Here is a 20,317-nt window from a genome sequence, read left to right on the forward strand (position 1 = left end):
AATTCTTTTCAGGAGATTAGAAGATGAGGTGGACATTAAAAACCCAGCATTAAACTGGTTTAATCTAGCTGACCGATTTCAGTTTGTTCAGGTGTAAATCAGGTAAATCATACATTTTCAGGACGAGAGAGTCTTAGTTGTGGAGTATTTCAAAAATCTGTCCCAGTATTGCTTAATTTAAATGTTACCATTGGGAAGTATTATAATAAAACATAACATTACATTTCACTGTTATGCGGACGATACCCAATTATATTTTTCAATTAAAACAAACAAATCTGACCAATTGGTTAAATTAGAGACTTGCCTCAGGGGTATTATTCTAAATATTATTCTAAACATTCTAAATCGGGATGATCAGTGTAATCTGCAATTCTGCAGTCTGTAGTGTATAGTTTTGTAAATATAACTGTAAATTTCTGGTAATATGGTATATGTTAATATGTTTACAATATGTGAATACATATATTTCATATGTTGCATATGTTAATATGTATGTATATTATTTAAGTATTTATGTATGACACACCCCCCCCTCCCCTGCTGCCACAATCACACAAATTTCCCCACTGTGGGACAATAAAGGATTATTATTATTATTATTATTATTATTATTATTATTATTAATAATAATAATAATAAGTCTTGGATGCTCCACAACTTCTTAATGCTAAACACTGACAAAATTTAAGTTATTATTATTGGGCCTAAGCACCTTAGAGATAATTTTTTCTTACACTGTAATTTACTTAGGTAGTTTATTTTTTTATTTTTTTATTTTTTTCAGAAATGTTAATATAACAGACTTTTACACCGTCAACATTTACAACATCAACGTCGGGGAAAAAAAGGGCTGATGGATAGAAGCTAGTAGCCTTGTGAAATTTCCGTCCCCCAGAATCAACAGAAATCTCACTTATTACAATATGTAATCAACAAACTCTGACATTAAACTTTTTCAACTAGTTCATCCATTGTATTTTGACAAATGTTCATACTCTTATCCACTTCTAGATATTAGCCGTTTAACCCAGAGCATAGCCATGTTTACATTCTTCCTAGGAACAGCAAGGTTTGTTAATGTCATAGATAGTCAAAACAGAAAGTTGACCTTGTCAGTGTTCTCAACAAGAATACAATGATTATATTCACCTCTTTCAGAAGAAAATGTTTATACAAGAATTAACCAGTTTCTTGCATACACTTGAACAGTTTCACATGCTAGTATATTGCCAAAAGATATCAACATGCTCTTTATGGTCTCAAACTTAATGTTATCCCATGTTTTCAGAAATCCATGTTGTTAGGCTTTTTTTTGGGGGGGGGGGGGTTTGTTCATGAATCCATGTTTCTGATATTGATGATGTTGGTTGTTTCAACTGTTCCATGCAATACTTGACATGTCCAAAATTGGTGTAGAGCTTCCACGACTTGAAACGACTCTGCTGTTCTGATCTCTTGTCCGTCTTTATTGTTCGTATTTCACCAACTCCTCTGCACTCCTGATCACAATTGTTTTCATCTGGTCCAGAGAAAGCCCCTTTGTTTTGATGAAGATCCTGTAGTTGCTTTTCCAGGTGTTGTCGATCAGCCCATTCTTCTTCAGTTGTCGAGCTTCTTTAGCTATATCAGCATTCTTTTTCGTGAGATTCTCATTAATGTACATTTTTTTCCTTTCAGTTTGAAGCCTTGTTTCAGAAGAGTAATTTTGTGTTTACGATTCTGGGATGTTATCAGCACTGCAGGTGGTCTTCTACTTACACATGGTAATGGGTGGCATGTCTCAATCTGGTCCGGATCTATAGTTACCTCCAGATCCCTCGGTGGAGAACTCAATTGTTTCTCCAGACATTCGATAAAGTTTTATCTCCCCTGGCCACAGCATGTCTGTAATTCCTCAGCTTGATTTTGATTCCAGAGATGATCATATCATTCATATGAATGCTTTGTTCTAAATCATCCATTCTTTGTTGTCCCTGTTCAACAATTCTTCAGTCTTTTTCATCTATGTCTTTTTGCATTTTCTTAAGCTTTCCTTCCAACTATTTATCAAAGTCACTCCTTAACTTAGCAAAGTCGCTCTTTAACTCACTCTTTAACTCTTTCATAGAAAAGACCAGCTGGTCTAGAGTATCCTTCATAGTTTTGTTCCCATCTTCCCCCGATTTTCCTCTTCCTCTCGTTATTTTGCAGAGAATCAGTGAGAGTCAGTATGGGTTTGAGTTAGAGAGACAATGACAACAGGAGGTAACATTGCTTTATCCTCTAGTAGTGATGTCAGGAACTTGAGAATGAGTTTTGATCAGGATCCGTCTTTTAACTCCCATATTACGTCTGTGTCTCAGGGAGCCTTCTTCCATTTACGAAGTCCTAGTAAAATGATAAATGTCTAATCCATTAAAGATGCAGAAAAAAATAATTCATGTTTTTGTTAGTTCTAGATTAGACTACTGCAGTGCCTTACTATCAGGCTGTTCAAGCTCCTCCATGAAGATGTTATGACAAGCTCAGAATGCAGCTGCACGCTTACTGACTCAAACTGGAAGGAGAGAGCACATTTCTCCTACAAAGGAAATTAATTGGTTCTGGAAGAAATGTCGTTAAGTAGAAAATTTCGTAGACACATTTTCCATGCAAATGCCCTAATCTGTTCCAAGCCCCTCAAAATTCAGACATAAAAGTTTTATTCATTCATTAATTTTCTGCCGCTTTATCCACCACAGCGGGTCACGGGGAGCTGTAGCCTATCTCAGCTGGCATAGGGCATGAGGTGTGGGACACTCCGGGCATGACGTCAGTGCACCGCGGAGCCACACATAGACAAACAACCATGCACACACACATTCACTCCTACGGGCAATTTGGGACCAGCCAATCAACCTGAAGTGCATGCATTTGGAGGTGGGAGGAAGTCGGAGAACCCGGAGAGAACCCACGCAGACATGGGGAGAGCATGCGAACTCCGCACAGAGCGGGACTCAAACCCGGACCCACAGTGTTGTGAGGCGACAGCGCTACCCACTGCACCACCGTGCCACCATAAATGTTTTAAAACACAAAAATGCATCAAAATATGTAACAAATACATGTTACAATTAGATTGTTACACAATAAATTACAGTTGTGCAAAATGTAAAAAGCAAAGAATAGAGTCCATCCATCCATCTTCCACCGCTTATCCGGAATCGGGTCACGGGGGCAGCAGCTTCAACAGGGAGCCCCAACATTCCCTTTCCCCGGCCACATCCACCAGCTCTGACTGGGGGATCCCAAGGCGTTCCCAGGCCAGTGTTGAGATATAATCCCTTCACCTGGTCCTGGGTCTGCCGCAAGGTCTCCTCCCAGCTGGACGTACCAGAAACAGCTCCCTAGGGAGGCGCCCCAGAGGCATCCGCACCAGATGCCCAAACCACCTCAACTGACTCCTTTCCACGCGAAGGAGCAGTGGCTCTACTCTGAGCCCCCCCCCCTTATCTCAAAGGGAGACACCAACTATCTGCCTGAGAAAGTCCATTTCAGCCGCTTGTATCCGCGATCTCGTTCTTTCGGTCATGACCCATCACTCATGACCGTAGGTGAGGGTAGGAACGAAGATTGAACAGTAGATGGAGAGCTTTGCCTCTCGGCTTAGCTCCCTCTTTGTGACAACAGTGCGGTAAAGCGACTGCAATACCGCTCCCGCTGCCCCAATTCTCCATCCAATCTCACGCTCCATTGTTCCCTCACTCGTGAACAGGAGCCCAAGATACTTAAACTCCTTCATTTGTGGAAGGACCTCATCCCCCACTCGGAGAATGGGGGATGAGTTTCCTGCTGAGGATCATGGCCTCAGATTTGGAGGTGCTAATCCTCATCCCCGCCGGTTCACACTTGGGTGCAAACCGGACCAGTGAGTGCTGCAGGTCACAGGCCGACGGCGCAAATAGGACCACATCATCTGCAAGAAGCAGGCCACCAAACTGTAACCCCTCCTCACCGTGACTATGCCCCGATATCCTATCCATGAAAATCACGAACAGAATTGGTGATAAAGCGCAGCCAACAGCTACTCGGAACAAGTCCGACTTACTGCCGAGAACCCGAACACAGCTCTCACTTTGGGCGTACAGGGATTGGATGGCCCTGAGGAGAGGTCCCCTCTCCTCAGGGCCACACTCCATACTCCCGCAGTACCTCCCCCAGTATATCCATGGGGACCCAATCGTACGCCTTCTCAAAACACATGTAGACTGGATGGGCATACTCCCAAGCCCCCTCTAGGATCCCTGCGAGAGTAAAAAGCTGGTCTGTTGTTCCACGACCAGGATGGAACCCACATTGTTTCTCCTCAATCCGAGGATCGACAATCAGCCGGACCCTCCTTTCCAGCACCTTGGAGTAAACTTTCCCAAGGTAGCTGAGGAGTGTGATGCCCCTGTAGTTGGCACACACCCTCTGGTCCCCCTTTTAAAAAAGAGGAACCACCACCCCAGTCTGCCAATCTTTCAGCACTGTCCCAGACTTCCATGCAATGTTAAAGAGGCGTGTCATCCATGACACCCGGCTTTTCCACCGTGAAGTTGTTTAACTACCTCGGCGTCTTCGCCCTGAAAGATTGACTCTCTTGCCGTATACAGCATTGATGGTCCCCCGTTTCCCCCTCCTGACATTTCGGACAGTCCTCCAGAACAACTTTGGTGCCGTCCAATAGTCCTTCTCCACGGCCTCTCCAAACTCCTCCCACACCCTCTGTTTTGCTTCCATCACAGCCGAGGCTGCAGTCCTTTAGGCCCGTCGGTACCTGTTTCAGGACTCCCCAGGGACAACATGCCCCTGAAGGCCTCCTTCTTCAGTCGGACGGCTTCCCTGATCACCGGCGTCCACCACGGTGTTCGAGGGTTACCACCCCTTGAGGCATCCAAGACCTTGAGACCACAGCTCTCAGCTGCATCTTCACAAATGGAAGCTTTGAACATCGACCATTCAGGTTCAATGTCCCCAGCCTCCACAGGGATGCACGAGACGCCGGCTTAAACACCGGCCTCGCGGACCAAGTCCTCCTCCAGATGTTCCCAGTTCACCCGCACTACTTGTTTTGGCTTACCAGGTCTATCCAAAGGTAAGCCAACGGACCCAACTCACCACCAGATGGTGATCAGTTGACAGCTGTGCCCCTCCCTTCACCCGAGTGTCCAAAACACACGGTCGAAGGTCAGATGATACGATCACAAGATCAATCATTGACCTCCGACCCAGAGTACTCTGGTACCAGGTACACTTGTAAGCATCCTTGTGTTTGAACATGGTGTTATAAACAATCTGTGACTAGCACAGAAGTCCAACAACATAACACCGCTCGGGTTTAGGTCAGGGAGGCCATTCATCCCAATCACGCCCCTCCAAGTGTCTCCATCATTGCTGACGTGTGCATTGAAGTCCCCCAGAAGAACAATGGAGTCTCCTGCAGGGATTCCATCGAGGACCCCATTTAGGGACCCCAAGAAGGTCGAATACTCTGAACTGATATTTGGTGCGTACGCACAAGTAACAGTCAGAGTTTTCCCTCCCACAGCCTTAAGGCGTAGGGAGGCAACCCTCCAACACAGTGGCGCTCAGCCGGGGGCTTGTGAGTATCCCCACACCCGCCGTGCACCTCACGCCTGACCTGACTCAGGAGTAGAACAAGGTCCAACCCCTATCCAGGAGTTTGAACCGAGGCTATGTGTGGAGGTAAGCCCCACCAGATCCAACTAGTAACGTTCCACCTCCAACACAAGCCCCAGCTCCTTCCCCGCCAGTGAGGTGACATTCCACGTCCCCAAAGCCAGCTTCTGCCGCCCGGGTCTGGTCTGTTGTGACCCCCCGTCATCACTGCCACCCATATGGCAGCGCACCCGACCCCATCGGTCTGCCCTGCGGGTGGTGAGTCCACAGGGGTAAAAAAGAATAAAGAATAAAAATGATGGCCAGTTACCTTTTAACTGCTCTCCACCTTGTTTTTCCGCTCTTTGGTTCATGCGGTGTTGCCTCACCATGCCGAACTTCTCCAACCACTCACGCAATGCCTTAAACTCCTTAAACTTCCTTGTGTTTTAATAACGGCAATTGCAGATGCATTACAGCAATATTCTTTGGCGAGATCAAATGAACGCATCCCTTTTTCATGCTTTTCTACTATCTCTTGCTTTGTTGTTTTTTGTTTGTATGGACACAAAAACTCTTTTCTTCATCTTTTCTTTTCCTCTTTCCTCCGTCATTTTCATGGGGTCCATAGTAAATACTCTAAAAGTTAATATATTTGCGTAAAACTATCAGAACACCTCACGGGTTGAGGGCCGAATGATGAGGACGCTGCATAGACACCAATCTAGCTACACACAGAGTTCCCTCTTAGCCAATGGGATGCCAGGAAGATGCTAGGTAATAGCCAGTGGCAGAGCAGCTATAAGAATGTTGCGTTCAGGAACCTTTGGGAGCTGCGAGTAGCAGCCCATACTGTATTTGTACCTTTCGTAACTCGAAATTTCTTTCATAACTAGAGGCTATATATATACTGTTGAGGCAAGTCATAAGTAGAAAATTTCGTATGTAGAGACATTCGTAAGTATAGGTACCACTGTATTGGCTTCCGAAAAAATCCAGGATAAATTTCAAGATCCTTATGGTCACATATAAAGCTCTTCACTGTGATACTCCTATCTTAAATTTGAAGAGCTCATTAACATGTATCACCCTGCCATGGCTCTTCGCCCTGAGGATGCAGGATTTTTGGTAACCAATCAGGTCTTTAAAAATAGAACAGGAGGCAGAAGTTTTAGCTGTCTGGCTCTTTAACTCTGGAACAATCTCCCGGCCTTGGTCCAGGGGTTAGACACCCTTATCTTATTTAAGAGTATGTCTGTGTAGGTTCTCATGGATCACTGATCCAGGTCATGGTTATGGTTATGGACGTTAACGTCCAGTGGATTGACTTAAACAGCTTTTGGATTATTTAAGGGTAGACTCAAAACATTTGTCTTTTATGAAGCTTATAATTAGGAACAACAGATTCCTCTAGATGTGCTGCTATAGCCATAGACTTCTGAGGGTGTTTTCTCCGTCTCTCCCATTATAGGAAGGTTACATGAATTACTTTAGGACTTTCTGTTATTTCTCTTTTTTGCTCTTTCTTGTTCACAATACATTGATGCTTCAAATGCTTGTAAGGTACTGCCGCTGTCTATGTGATTCTGCTTGTTAGGTGGGGAACAAGTATATAAGATAAGAAATCCGAAGGCCTTTCAATCCCACCCCCACTTCAGCTGCTGGAGCTAAACTTTAAATAGCACTAGATAGACATACTGCTTTTCCATTAACTTTTACAGCAGTGGACATTTGTTTCAATTTTTTTTCCCACAGCTTTATTCGAATACTTAAACAACGTTTTTAAGAGCATCACGTCACAATACTACATGAGAAAATTCACTGTTGACTTGCATCTTTTAGTACATTCTTTTGAAAAGTTCAAACCTTCTGAAGTTTATGTAACTGGTTATATTAATCTTCTTTGGTGATTGTGTGCAGATATTTGATGAGGTGGAGAAGCGGCGGGAGTTCTCCATGGCCATGATCTACCCATTCATGCAGAAGCTGAGGGAGGCGCCATTCCCTTCTCCAGGAAACACTGTAGAGATTAAGAGCTTCATTCCTGAGTCAGGCACTGAGGTTAGAACAAATCACCGCACAGTTTAGCAGTGAGAGTCCCACTTTGTGCGTCATTTGCATGTTTTCCCCATTTCTGCATGGGTTCCCTCCAGGTTCTCTGGCTTCCTCTCACCTCCAAAAACATGTACTTCAGACAAATTTGCCGGTCTCAAAAGGTCTGAGTGTGTGTGCGTTCGTCTGTCTACATGTGGCTCCGCAGTGGCAGGGTACAGTCTGGACTGTACCCTGCCTCACATATTCAGTCCGCTAGGATATGCTCCAGCAACCCCACAATCCGTGCCAGTGGTAGGTTATTGAAAATTATATATATATATATGTGTGTGTATATATATAAGTTAAGATGTACTTTATTGGGAAGTTTAAATGTTGCAGCAGCATTCAGACACACAAAACAAACAGAAACACGGAAACATTGATGAAAAATTAAGACATAAGGGAAAAGGGAATAATAATAATATCAAAAATAATAATAATATTAAAAATAATAATAATAATAATAATAATAATAATAATAATAATAGCCTATTATCAAGTAATTAAATAGTGTGACCCCCTGTGGTAATACACAGGACTTAATGAAAGCCATATCTAAACATCAGACTGGTGGAACTCTATCTGATATGGTAGAGCTGTTGTACAGAGCAATGGCTTGTGGCAGGAATGACTTCCTGTACCTGTCCCTTCGACAGTGGAGCTGTAGCAGTCTGTTGGAGACAGAGCTCTGCTGTCTGTCCAGTGTTTGGTGAAGAAGGTGAGCGGGGTTATCCATGATGGATAACAGTTTGTTCAGAGTTCTCCTCTCCAGCCAATCACAGAGCCAGCCTTCCTGATCAGCTTGTTTCGCCTGTTGGTGTCACTGGCTCCGATGCTGCTCCCCCATGTATACAGTGGTATGAAAAAGTTTGGGGACCCCTGATCATTTTCCAGATTTTCCTTTATAAATAACTGGCAGTTTGGATAAACAATTTGAGTTAAATATATCATACAGCAGATGAACTTAGTGGTGTTTGAGAAGTGAAATGAAGTTTATAGGATTTACAAAAAGTGTGCAATAATTCTTTAAATAAAAGTAGGCAGGTGTATAAATTTGAGCACCCCAACACAAAAATTACATCAATATTTAGTAGAGCATGTTTATGCAGAAATAACAGCCTCTAAATACTTTCTGTAGCTTCTAATGAGGGTCTGGATTTTGTTTGAAGGTATTTGTTCGAAGGACTATTTGTCTTCACAGCACCTCCTTATGGCAAGTAAAACATCAAGGACTGTGACGTTGTGCAAGGGCCCCGCTATGGCACAACCGGGGCCCCACCCTGGAGCCAGGCTTGGGGTAAGGGCTAGTATGCGAGTGCCTGGTTGCCGGGCCAGTGCCCACAAGGCCTGGCCGGGCTCAGTCGGAAATGACGACATGGGCCAACACTCTGGTCGACTCACCACCCGCCGAGGGAAACCGTAGGAGACGGGTGCAGTGTGGATTTGTCAGCATGGGGCTCAATGACCCAATCCACAGACAAAGAGTCTAGCACTAGGAACATGGAATGTCACCTAACTGGTGGGAAAAGAGCCAGAGCTTGTGAGGGAGGTTGAGAGGTACCAGCGAGATATAGTCGGGCTCACCTCCACCCACAGCTTGGGCTCTGGAACCCAAACCCTTGAGAGAGCCTGGACTCCCAACCTTTCTGGTGTTGCCCAAGGTGAGAGGTGACAGGCTGGTGTGGGCTTGCTTATAGCCCCACAGTTCAGCTGTCATATGTTGGAGTTCACCCCGGTGAACGAGAGGGTCGTGTCCCTGCGCCTTCGGGTTGGGGCAGGTGTCTCACTGTCATTTCATCCTATGGGCCAAATGGCAGTGTGGAATACCTGGCCTTCTTGGAGTCCCTGGGAGAGGTGGTCAATAGTGCTCTGACTGGGGACTCCATTGTTCTCCTTGGGGACTTCAATGCTCACGTGGGCAATGACAGTGACACCTGGAGAGGGGTGATTGGAATGCACAGCCTCCCCGATCTGAACACGAGTGGTGTTCTGTTATTGGACTTCTGTGCTAGTCACAGTTTGTCCATAACGAACACCTTGTTCAACCACAGGGATGTCCACCAGGACATCCCAGGCCGAAGCCGGTGATCGTCATTGTTGTTGTATCTTCAGACCTTCGACCGCGTGTGTTGGACACTCGGGTGAAGAGAGGGGCAGACCAGTCACCAACTGATCATCACCTGGTGGTGAGCTGGATCCGCTGGCAGAGCAGAGGGTCAGACAGACATGGCAGGCCCAAACATATTTTAATAGTCTGTTGGGAACATTGGCAGAACCCTCTGTCAGTGAGGTCTTCAACTCCCACCTTCTCTCAAATTCTGCAGGAGATTTGAGAGTCTTTGCCCCAAGTGGAGGAGTTTAAGTATCTTGTGGTCTTGTTCACAGGTGAGGGAACAATGGAACGTGAAATTGACAGATTAGTGCAGTTCCTGCCGTGATCCAGTCGCTGTTTAGGTCTGTCGCGGTGGGGAAGGAGACAAAGCTCTCGATTTACCGGTCAATTTACGTTCCTATTCTCACCTATGGTCATGAGCTATGAGTCAAGATCCCGGATACAAGCGGCTGAAATGAGTTTCCTCCGTGGAGTAGCTGGGCACACACTTAGAGACAGGATGACGGGCTCACTCACCAGGTAGGAGCTCGGAGTAGAGCCGCTCCTCCGCCTTGAGCGCAACCAGCTGAGGTGGCTTGGGAATTTGTTGCAGATGCCTGAATGCCTGGCTGGGGAGGTGTTCCGGGCATGTCCTACCTGGAGGAGACCTCGAGGAAGACCTTGAACACGCTGGTGGGACTATGTCTCTCAGTTGGCCTGAGAACACTTCGGGATCCCCCTGGAGGAGCTGGAGTAGGTGTCTTAGTCTCTGATTCTTAAACATTGTTGCAAGAATCTGCTGATATGGACCTGAATCCATGTGACCTACAACTTTAACAAGATTGCAAGTACCTGCACTGGACACACAGCCCCACAGCATGATGGGACCACCCCCAAATTTTAGTTTGTTTTTGAACACTGTTCCAAGCCCTTTGTTGTGTCGAAATAACTCAATTTTAGTTCTATCAGTCCACTCTCTCACTTCTAGGTATGCTCTGCATCACTTCATCAAAGACCAACCAGAATTCCTCCTTCTCCTCCAGCTCACATCCTACCTGTATTGTTAGTGGGTATGCTCCATACCCACTAACAACATTTAACATCACACCTTCGATTTCTAGCTTTAGACTCATCATTCTATCTGACACTCTTTACCTCCAGGACATTTATAACAAACTCCTCCTTCAAGATAACTTATTCCGTTTCTCTTCCTGTCTACACCATGATAGAACAACTTGAACCTTGCTCCTAAGTTTCTAGCCTTGCTACTTTTCCACCTGGTCTCCTGGACACACAGTATGTCTACCTTCCTCCTCTGTATCATGTCAACCAACTCTCTACCTTTTCCTGTCATAGTTCAAACATTCAACGTCCCTACTCGCAGTCCTACACTCTAAGCATTCCTCTTCTCTCTCTTCCTACGAACACACTTTCCTCCCACACTTCTTCGACCAACAGTAGTCCACTTTCCACCGACATCCTCTAGGTGAACAGCACCAGTGGCGGTATTGTTAACACGGGCATCGACTGATCCGGTTTGGAAGTCATAGGTCGGATGGCCTTACTGACACAACCCTCTGTATTTATATGGGCTTTAGACCGGGACAATAAGACACTGGTTTGTGCCCTCTTGTGACTGTTTATCATATGATATATTTCACTGAAACTGTTGATCCAAACCGCCAGTGATTTATGAAGTAAAATTTGGAAGAATATCAGAGTTGGCCAAACTTTTTCATACCACTGTATAAACGTATATATAGTCGTGTATATATGTTTTTAAGAAAGGAGAATGGATTGTATGTTTTAATAAGCTGTTTGAACAGCTACTTTAGTGAGTACAAGCATTTTATTTAATCTTTCATATTTAAAAGGGAGTTGCTTCATGATAACGATAGAGTGGACCCTTTTGTGTCTCACCAAAGCAGCTGTTCAAACAGCTTATTAAAACATAGAATCCATTCCCTTTTCCTCAAGAACACTTCAATGACTTGGTTGCACAGTTTATCTATGCGTTTTAATTCCAGCAACAAATCCAGAAACAAATTAGCTAGATCAGGAATCGGAAGAGCTTCACTTCAAATGTGCTCTGCATAGGGCCGCCTTCTGAGAGTGAGTATCCAATCACAAGATACGTACATTTCAGGTGAAGATGAGACCTGCTAACAGGCCGTAGAAGGCCAACTCATGATCTGATTGGCTATCACATCTGTCTATATGTTCCTGTTCACTCACAGTGCAGGGGCGTCTGCTTTCTAGATTCTGAGGGTCTTGGACAGATTTCATTCAACAAGGTAGCTGAATTCTGACTGGATAAAAACTCTGACCTAAAAATAGAACACTGACCCAATGTTGATCCATCCATCCATCCATCCACTTCCGGTTATCCGGGGTCGGGTCGCGGGGGCAGCAGCTTAAGCAGGGAAGCCCAGACTTCCCTCTCCCTAGCCACTTCGTCCATCTCCTCCGGGAGAATCCCAAGGCGTTCCCAGGCCAGCCGGGAGACATAGTCTCTCCAGCGTGTCCTGGGTCGTCCCTGAGGCCTCTTCCCGGTAGGACGTGCCTGGAACACCTCACCAGGGAGGCATCCTAACCAGATGCCCGAGCCATATCATCTGGCGCTCCTCTCGTTGCGGAGGAGCAACGGCTCGACTCTGAGTCCCTCCCGGATGACCGAACTTCTCACCCTAACTCTAAGGGAGAGCCCAGACACCCTGCGGAAGAAACTCATTTCGGCCGCTTGTATCCGGGATCGTTCTTTTGGTCACGACCCACAGCTCGTGACCATAGGTGAGGGCAGGAACGTAGATCGACCGGTAAACCGAGAGCTTTGCCTTTCAGCTCAGCTCCTTCTTCACCACGACGGACTGATATAGAGTCCGCATCACTGCAGACGCTGCACCGATCCGCCTTTCGATCTCCCGTTCCATCCTACCCTCACTCGTGAACGAGACCCTGAGATACTTGAACTCCTCCACTTGGGGCAGGATCTCATCCCCAACCCGAAGAGGGCACTCCACCCTTTTCTGACTGAGGACCATGGTCTCAGATTTGGAGGTGCTGATTCTCATCCCAAACGCTTTACGCTCGGCTGCGAACCCCTCCAGTGAGAGTTGGAGATCACCGCTTGATGAAGCCAACAGCACCATGTCATCTGCAAAAAGCAGAGACGCAATACTGAGGCCACCAAACCGGACACCCTCAACGCCTTGGCTGCGCCTAGAAATTCTGTCCATAAAAGTTATGAACAGAATTGGTGACAAAAGGCAGCCTTGGTGGAGTCCAACCCTCACTGGAAACAAATCCGACTTACTGCCGGCAATAAGGACCATCTCTGACATCGGTAGTGCAGGGACCGAACAGCCCTCATCAAGGGGTTCGGTACCCCATACTCCCGAAGCACCTCCCACAGAACTCCCCGAGGAACACGGTCGAATGTCTTCTCCAAGTCCACAAAACACATGTAGATTGGTTGGGCGAACTCCCGTGCCCTCTCAAGGACTCTGCGGAGAGTGTAGAGCTGGTCCACTGTTCCACGGCCAGGACAAAAACCACACTGCTCCTCCTGAATCTGAGATTCGACTTCCCGACGGACCCTCCTCTCCAGAACCCCTGAATAGACCTTGCCAGGTAGGCTGAGGAGTGTGATCCCCCTATAGTTGGAACACACCCTCCGGTCCCCCTTCTTAAAAAGGGGGACCACCACTCCAGTCTGCCAATCCAGAGGCACTGTCCCCGACGTCCACGCGATGTTGCAGAGGCGTGTTAACCAGGACAGCCCCACAACATCCAGAGCCTTTAGGAACTCCGGGCGGACCTCATCCACCCCCAGGGCCCTGCCACCGAGGAGCTTTTTAACCACCTCGGTGACCTCAACCCCAGAGATAGGAGAGCCTGTCTCAGAGAACCCAGACTCTGCTTCCTCATGGGAAGGCGTGTTGCCGGAATTGAGGAGGTCTTCAAAGTATTCTCCCCACCAAGTCACAACGTCTCGAGTTGAGGTCAGCAGGGCCCCATAACCACTATACACAGTGTTGATAATGCACTGCTTCCCCCTCTTGACATGTCTGATGGTGGACCAGAATTTCCTTGAAGCCATCTGGAAGTCTTCCTCCATGGCCTCACCGAACTCCTCCCAGCTTTGGAGGTTGCCTCAGCAACCACCAAAGCTGCAATCCGCTTGGCCAGCCGGTACACATCAGCTGCCTCAGGAGTCCCACAGGCCAAAAAGACCTGATAGGACTCCTTCAGCGTGACGGCATCCCTTACCGCCGATGTCCACCAGCGGGTTCTGGGGTTGCGGGGCGCGGAACATGGTCCACTCAGACTCGATGTCCCCCGCCTCCCCCTGGACGTGGGTGAAGTTCTGCTTGAGGTGGGAGTTGAAACTCCTTCTGACAGGGGATTCCGCCAGGCGGTCCCAGCAGACCCTCACAATACGTTTGGGTCTGCCAGGTCGGACCAGCATCTTCCCCCACCATCGGAGGCAACACACCACCAAGTGGTGATCGGTTGACAGCTCCGCCCCTCTCTTCACCCGAGTGTCCAAGACATGCGGCCACAAGTCCGATGACACAACCACAAAGTTGATCATTGAACTGCGGCCTAGGGTGTCCTGGTGCCACGTGCACATATGGACACCCTTATGTCTGAACATGGTGTTTGTTGTGGACAATACGTGACAAGCACAGAAGTCAAATAACTGAACACCACTCGGGTTCTGATCGGGGAGGGCCGTTCCTCCCAATCACGCCCTGCCAGGTCTCACTGTCATTGCCCACGTGAGCATTGAAGTCCCCCAGCAGAACGATGGAGTCCCCAGTGGGAGCTCTCTCCAGCACCCCCTCCAAGGACTCCTAAAAGGGTAGGTACTCTGAACTGCTGTTTGGTGCATAAGCACAAACAACAGTCAGGACCCGTCCCCCCACCCGAAGGCGGAGGGAGGCTACCCTCTCGTCCACCGGGGTGAACCCCGATGTGCAGGCGCCAAGCCGGGAGGCTATAAGAATACCCACAGCTACTCGGCGTCTCTCACCATGGGCAACTCCAGAGTGGAGTTGCCAACCCCTCTCGAGAGGACTGGTACCAGAGCCCAAGCTGTGTGTGGAGGTGAGCCCAACTATATCTAGTCGGAAATTCTCGACCTCACACACCAGCTCGGGCTCCTTCCCTGCCAGAGAGGTGACATTCCACGTCCCAAGAGCCAGTTTCTGTAGCCAGGGATCGGATCGCCAAGGTCCCCGCCTTCGGCCACCGCTGACCCATGCCATATTTTATCCCAGTGTATATACAGTATATGTATATTTTCACATATATTTTAATATATTTATTTAAGGAAAATGCATTAAAAAACTTTTCATAAATATTAGGATTTCTGGTTATGTTAAGCCAGCAAAGAAGGCTTTGCGGACCCTGATGGCCCACCACTGATATACAGTGCGCCCTTGTTCCTCGCGGTTAATGTGTTCCAGGAGCCACACGCGATCAACAAATTCCGTAATAGAGAGACTAACTATTTATCTTATTATTTATGGTAATTTAACCGTTGTTGACCCTCCTCATACTGATATTAAACCACCTTCTATCTGTATTACCTTTTCCCACACTCTGATAGACTGTTTAAAGCACTTTAGTACCTCACGTAATCCGAGACTCACATAACTTAGAGCACTTCTGGATGTCGTTAGCCAATAGATTGCCCATATAAATACAGAGGGTTGTATCAGGAAGGGCATCCAACGTAACACTTTTGCTAGATCAATAGGCGAATCAAATCTATGACTTCGACACCAGATTGTTCGAGGCCCGGGTTAACAACGACCACCATCAGTACAGTTCACCTACAGGGTGCCGGTGGAAATTGGACTACTGTTGGTTGAAGAAAGAGAGGAGGAAAGTGTGCTCTTAGGAACAGAGAGAAGAGGAATACCAAGAGTATAGGACTGAGAGCAGTGACGTTGAATGTTGGAACTATGACATGAAAAGGTGGAGAGTTGGTTATCATCATGCAGAGGAGGAAGGTAGACATATTGTGTGTCCAGGAGACTAGGTGGAAGGGTAGCAAGGCTGAAAGTTTAGGAGCAGGGTTCAAGCTGTTCTATCATGGTGTATATAGGAAGAGAAATGGAGTAAGAGTTATATCGAAAGAGAAGTTTGTTAGGAGGTAAAAAGAGTGTCACATAGAGTGATGAGTCTGAAGCTAGAAATCGAAGGTGTGATGTTCAATGTTGTTAGTGGTTATGCTCCACAGGTAGGATGTGAGCTGGAGGAGAAGGAGAAATTTAGGTCGGACTTTGATGAAGTGATGCAGACCATACCAAGAAGTGAGAGATTTGTCATTGGTGCAGACTTCAATGGACATGTTGGTGCAGGAAACAGAGGTGATGAGGAGGTGTTGGGCAGGTTTGGTATCCAGGAGAGGAACGCAGAAGGACAGATGGTGGTTGACTTTGCAGGAAGGATGGAAATGGCTATAGTGACTACTTTCTTCCAGAAGAGGCAGGAACATAGAGTGGAGGTAGGAGCACACTGGTAGACTACATCTTGTGTAGATGGTGTAATCTGAAAGAGATCAGTCACTGCAAAGTTGTGGTAGGCGAGAGTGTAGCCAAACAGCATAGGATGGTGGTGTGGAAGGAGAAGAGGGCAAAGACAGAGAGAGAACAAAATGGTGGAAGCTGAAAAATAAAGAGTGTTACATGACTTTTAGGAAGGAGGACAGGCACTGGGTGGTCAAGAGGTGCTTGCAGATGACTGGACAACTACAGCTAATGTTATCATGAAGACAGAAGAGTACTTGGTGTGTCATCTGGAAGGAAAGTATAAAGGAGACTTGATGGTGGAATGAGGATGTACAGGAGTGTATACAGAGAAAGAGGTTAGCTAAGAAGAAGTGGGACACTGAGAGGACTGAGGAGAGTAGACAGTAGTACTGGGAGATGCAGCATAAGGTGAAAGTAAAGATGTCAAAGTCCAAACAAGGGGCTTGTGATGACTTATATGCTAGGTTGGACAGTAAAGAGGGAGAGACTAATCTATACAGGTTGGCAAGACAGAGAGACAGAGATGGGAAGGACCTGCAGCGGGTTAGAGTGATTAAGGATAGGGATGGAAGTGTATTGACAGGTGCCAGTAGTGTGGTGGGAAGATAGAAAGAGTTTTTGAAGAGTTGATAACAAGGAAAATGAAAGAGAACAAAGACTACAAAAGGTGGCTGTTGTGGACCAGGATGTAGCAAAGATTAGTCAGGATGAAGTGATGAGGGCATTGAAGAGGATGAAGAGCGGAAAGGCAGTTGGTTCTGATGATATACCTGTGGTGGTATGGCAGTGTCTAGGAGAGGTGGCAGTACAGTTTCTGACTGGGTTATTCAACAGGTTCTTAGATAGTGAGAAGATGCCTGAGGAATGGAGGAGAAGTGTGCTGGTGCCCATTTTTAAGAACAAGGGAGATGTGCAGAGTTGCAGCAGCTACAGAGGAATAAGCCATGAGCCATACAATGAAGTTTTGGGAAGAAGTAGTTGAAGCTAGACTGAGGGCAGAAGTGAGCATTTGTGAGCAGCAGTATGGTTTCATGCCAAAAAAAAAGTACTACAGATGCAGTATTTGCTTCGGGGATGTTGATAGAGAAGTACAGAGAAGGCCAGATGGAGCTGCATTGTCTTTTTGTAGATCTGGAGAAAGCTTTTGACATGGTGCCCAGAGAGGAACTGTGGAATTTTATGAGGAGTCTGGAGTGGCAGAGACGTATGTTCGAGTGGTGCAGGACATGTATGAGGACTGTAAGACAGTGGTGAGGTGTACTCTAGGTGTGACAGGGGAGTTCAAGGTGGAGGTAGGACTGCATCAGGGATCAGCTCTGAGCCCCTTCTTGTTCTAAATGGTGATGGACAGGCTGACAGACGAGGTTAGACAGGAATCTCCATGGACTATGATGTTTGCAGATGACATTTTGATCTTTATTCTGGCTTCTTTTTTATGAATGAAATTGGCATACATGTATCATGCCACAATTTTTTTGAATAATTGTCTTATTCCCGAAGGGAAATTAAGAGAGCTCACCCTAGTTCCTAGTTCTTCAAACGCATGCATACATATTAGTGTGTACAGGCCCCTGTAGTACAAGCACACACAAACAAAGGGGCTCGTAGACATGCAATGGGAGAAGGAGTGGCGGGCTGCACTTTCATGGTGCGCCCCATATGAACAACTTGTAAAGGGGGATGGCGCCTTGCTCAAGTGTGCATCGGCAGTGATCCAGAGGTGAGCTGACACCTCCCACTGTCAGTTAACACTGACTGGGCGGGTGGCTGGGCGGGAGCGGAAATCAAACTGCCGATCTTGGATCATTGGATGACCCACTCTACCGCTGAAACTTAAACAAATGTAGCAGAAATTATTATTATTAATTATGTCAGCCTTAATTTGTCATTTCTAGCATTTCATTATACACTTATAGAACTTTTAGAACAGTATTTAATAGGAGCAGTTAACAGACTCACCATTTCCAGGTGAAACCAAAACAGGACTGAGGAAGACAGCGTGGCTCAGAAAGTGATGTCACAGGGTCAAAAGTAACATCAACCAAAAATAAAAGTCCAATCCAAACAAATGCTTTTTTTCCTACATGAAAATGAATACAAAGAAATGACACAAAACCAAAGAATGAAAATTAATTTTTAAAAAATAATAATCAACGGAGGATCTTTGGTGGAATGCAATTTTTTTTCCTATATGCTACACAAACCATCTCATTCTGGCCTGATGATCACACATAACAGTACACATGCCTGGCTGGTATGCTTTGTGATGTCTGAACCTGTTCAGGATTATCCAAACTTCAGCAAATTATCTTAACATGTTTCAACAGCTCACTGTCAATATATTCACTCTTAGTGGTCATAGTTTCTGTTGCATTCACTGGTACTAACCTCTGTCAGAAAATAAGTGTATGGATTTCTGACTGTTCATTCGTTCATTCATTCATCTTCCTAATTGCTTCATCCGCTTGCGCAGATCGCGGGGAGCTGGAGCCTGTACCAGCTGGCATAGGATGTGAGGCAGGGCAAACCCTGGGCGTGACGCCAGTGCACTGCGGAGCTACACAGAGACATACAACATTCACACACACACACTCCTACGGGCAATTTGGAACAGCCAATTAATCTGAAGCGCGGAGAGAACCCGGAGAGAACCCATGCAGACACGGGTAGAACCATGCAAACTCTACACAGAGTGGGACTCGAATCCGAACCCGCCTTGTTGTGCGGTGACAGCGCTACCCTTTGCGCCACCATGCCATCCCTTTCTGTTTGAGGATGTTGAATTTGATGATGACTCTAAATAGCGGCAGTAATGTGAAGTAATATTGTTTTCACAGTTACTCCAGTAATTGAATTAGGAAGTGTGCAAATAAATTTATACTTTACAATATAGATATATAGTGGTACCTTGAGATATGAGTTTAATTCATTCTGTGGCTGATCTTGTAAGTCAGACAGCTCTTAACTCAAATTATCCCCCTTTGAAATAACTAAAATCACCTTAATCTATTTCAGCCTTGTAAAAAAGCCTCAAACCCCCTAAATTCATTCATTCATTCATCTTCTGAACCGCCTCATGCACCGTAACGGGTCACGGGAAGCTGGTGCCTATCCCAGCTGTCTTAGGGTGGGAGGCGGGTCAAACTCCGGGCTTGATGCCAGTGCACCACAGAGTCACACAAAGACAGACAACCATGCACGCTCACACACTATGGGCAATTTTTGAATGGCCAATTAACCTGAAGCCTATGTTTTTTGGACGTGGGAGCAAGCCGGAGAACCTGGAGAGAGCCCATGTGAAAATAAAAATACTTTTAATTAACCAATAGACATGCATACTTCACTTGTGCATAATTAATTACATGTAAGTTACATAAACAACGATAAAATCTGAAGTAAAACACAAAAGTCACGAGAACACACAGCCTATTGAATTCAATCCGCAAACAAAAATGAAATCCAATCTCACCTGATGTTGTTTCCATCCACCAACACGTGGGAAAGATCGAGATCTGGGATACAAAAAACAGATTGTATATGTTGAGCAAAAATATGGACAGAGCACTGGCATTCATCCGGAAAAAAAACTTGAATGTTGAGCAGTTTGTATCTCAAGGTACTAGTGTACATAAAACTTGATGACATTCAAATACACTTTTAAAAAGTTAGAAAAAATATAAATAGTCCTCAGCCTAGAAACACAATTGGTTGCAAGAGGCTGTTTTTAAGCTGAATTGTTTGTAAGTTGTTATTTATTAAATTTCAATCTATAATTACCATTGAGGTCATTTAAAGTTCAACACTTTAAATACGAAAGTGCTGTTCCCTAAGACCTGAAACAATTACAGGACATAAAAACAACACATAAATGAAATAAAATACTGTCCCGACGTAATGTAATATAACTTTAGATTCCAAACCCCGGGCCACGGCCCAATATCAGTTGGTACCGGGCTACTTAGAAAGA

General features: G+C 45.9%; 1 protein-coding gene across 2 annotated transcripts in view; it reads left to right on the forward strand.

Moving 5' to 3' along the window:
- Window positions 1-20,317, forward strand: part of dennd2da (DENN/MADD domain containing 2Da) — a 97,712-nt gene that overhangs the window by 58,546 nt on the left and 18,849 nt on the right. The window contains exon 7 of one of the 2 annotated variants that reach the window (XM_068326498.1): window positions 7,543-7,683. The exons of the other annotated variant lie outside the window; for it this stretch is intronic. Coding sequence (XP_068182599.1) covers window positions 7,543-7,683 — 141 coding nt within the window. The remainder of the gene's footprint in view (window positions 1-7,542; window positions 7,684-20,317) is intronic. 2 annotated transcript variants of the gene reach the window in all.

This window comes from Antennarius striatus, chromosome 2, assembly GCF_040054535.1.
Source record: "Antennarius striatus isolate MH-2024 chromosome 2, ASM4005453v1, whole genome shotgun sequence".
Classification (NCBI taxonomy): domain Eukaryota; kingdom Metazoa; phylum Chordata; class Actinopteri; order Lophiiformes; family Antennariidae; genus Antennarius; species Antennarius striatus.